The 1286-nt window shown below is 42.6% G+C and overlaps 1 protein-coding gene across 1 annotated transcript in view; it reads right to left on the bottom strand.

Annotated features, from left to right (window-relative positions):
- Positions 1 to 470: 470 nt before the first annotated feature.
- Positions 471 to 1286, bottom strand: part of LOC119316237 (FBD-associated F-box protein At5g60610-like) — a 4148-nt gene continuing 3332 nt past the window's right edge. The window contains exon 3 of the mRNA XM_037590547.1: positions 471 to 1179. Coding sequence (XP_037446444.1) covers positions 805 to 1179 — 375 coding nt within the window. The 3' untranslated portion in view covers positions 471 to 804. The remainder of the gene's footprint in view (positions 1180 to 1286) is intronic.

Raw genomic sequence — 1286 nt, 5'->3', positions numbered from 1 at the left:
TCATATAGTGGAAATTTATTTTTGATAGTCAAGAAATTTAATTGCTTGTAGTCAATACACAATCTCCAACCCCCATCTTTTTTTCCTGGCCATAACAGCTGGTAAAGAAAATGGGCGCTTAGTGATAGTAATACGTATGTGAAGATATACAACAACGAACATGTGCGTCACATCGATAATACATCTGTATACGTAATACAGTATATTTGTATACGCATGCGAAGATATACAGAAGCAAACAGGTGTGTCACGTCGATAAATATATCTGCATACATATGCGAAGATATACAGAAGCTACATTATCTTGCAAAACATTCCAAAAGAATACCTTGCGGCGTGCGAGATAGGAGATAAATTTGGAATGCCAATCAAGGAATCTGGTGCCGTTTAGGCTAACAAGATGGAGTAGATGATTTGAAATCCGGCTTGGTTTCAGCCCGAGACAAGATAGGATGCATACAAGGACTACGTGGTGCGAAAACCCAACTCGTGATTGGGTTAAGGAGTTCTAGCCGATACACAATTTTGTGATGCAACATCGACGAAACACATTGATTACATCAGTCATCATTCCAATAGCAGCAACAGCTTCAGGCAGACTCTTAATAGAATATGCTACATATAAATTTAGCAAACAAAGCTACCCATGCTAGTAGAAGTAGAACCCTGGCTAACAGAACTCTGTCCAGCCTTCACAGAGCACATTCCAACAACCGAAACCATTACCCAGAATGGATACTGCAGACAGAACACTTGCGCTTCTTGTAAGATCTTGGGCGCCAAAATATGCAGGCACGTTTGAGTTCAGAGGCAGGAAAAGGGATCATCAGAAGACAAATCTGATCCCGCTTCGATGCTCCAAGAACTTCCGATAGGATTGCTACTGACCTCGAATCGCACTTTGCAGTTCGTATTGGCCCAATTAGCACAACTAAGATACCCCAGTTTGGCAACCACCACTTGCCTCTCAGTGTAAGTTAGGTCTTGTTTAACTTGGATGATCAACCTCTCCAGCTTCAGTGCATTCTCCACGATGAACATGATGAAATCAAACTCGTGATCATTCCCTTGTAGCTCACAGAACGACAGAGTCTTGAGGTGCGACTGGACACACTCAATAGGACTTGTCTCCTGCCAGAACTTGAGACTACGGTTGCTGGTGTTTTCTTCAAGAAAAGACTGCAAATTGGATGAGCAAACAGTTCAGCTGCACGTGGTGCTGATTACGCAGGCAGCAGCATCTGATTCAATGTACTGATGATGCTCGAAATGCCAAATGAAGCGGG

Source organism: Triticum dicoccoides, chromosome 6A, assembly GCF_002162155.2.
Source record: "Triticum dicoccoides isolate Atlit2015 ecotype Zavitan chromosome 6A, WEW_v2.0, whole genome shotgun sequence".
Classification (NCBI taxonomy): domain Eukaryota; kingdom Viridiplantae; phylum Streptophyta; class Magnoliopsida; order Poales; family Poaceae; genus Triticum; species Triticum dicoccoides.
Note: the sequence above shows the minus strand (reverse complement) of the source record. Positions and strands in the feature narration are given on the sequence as shown.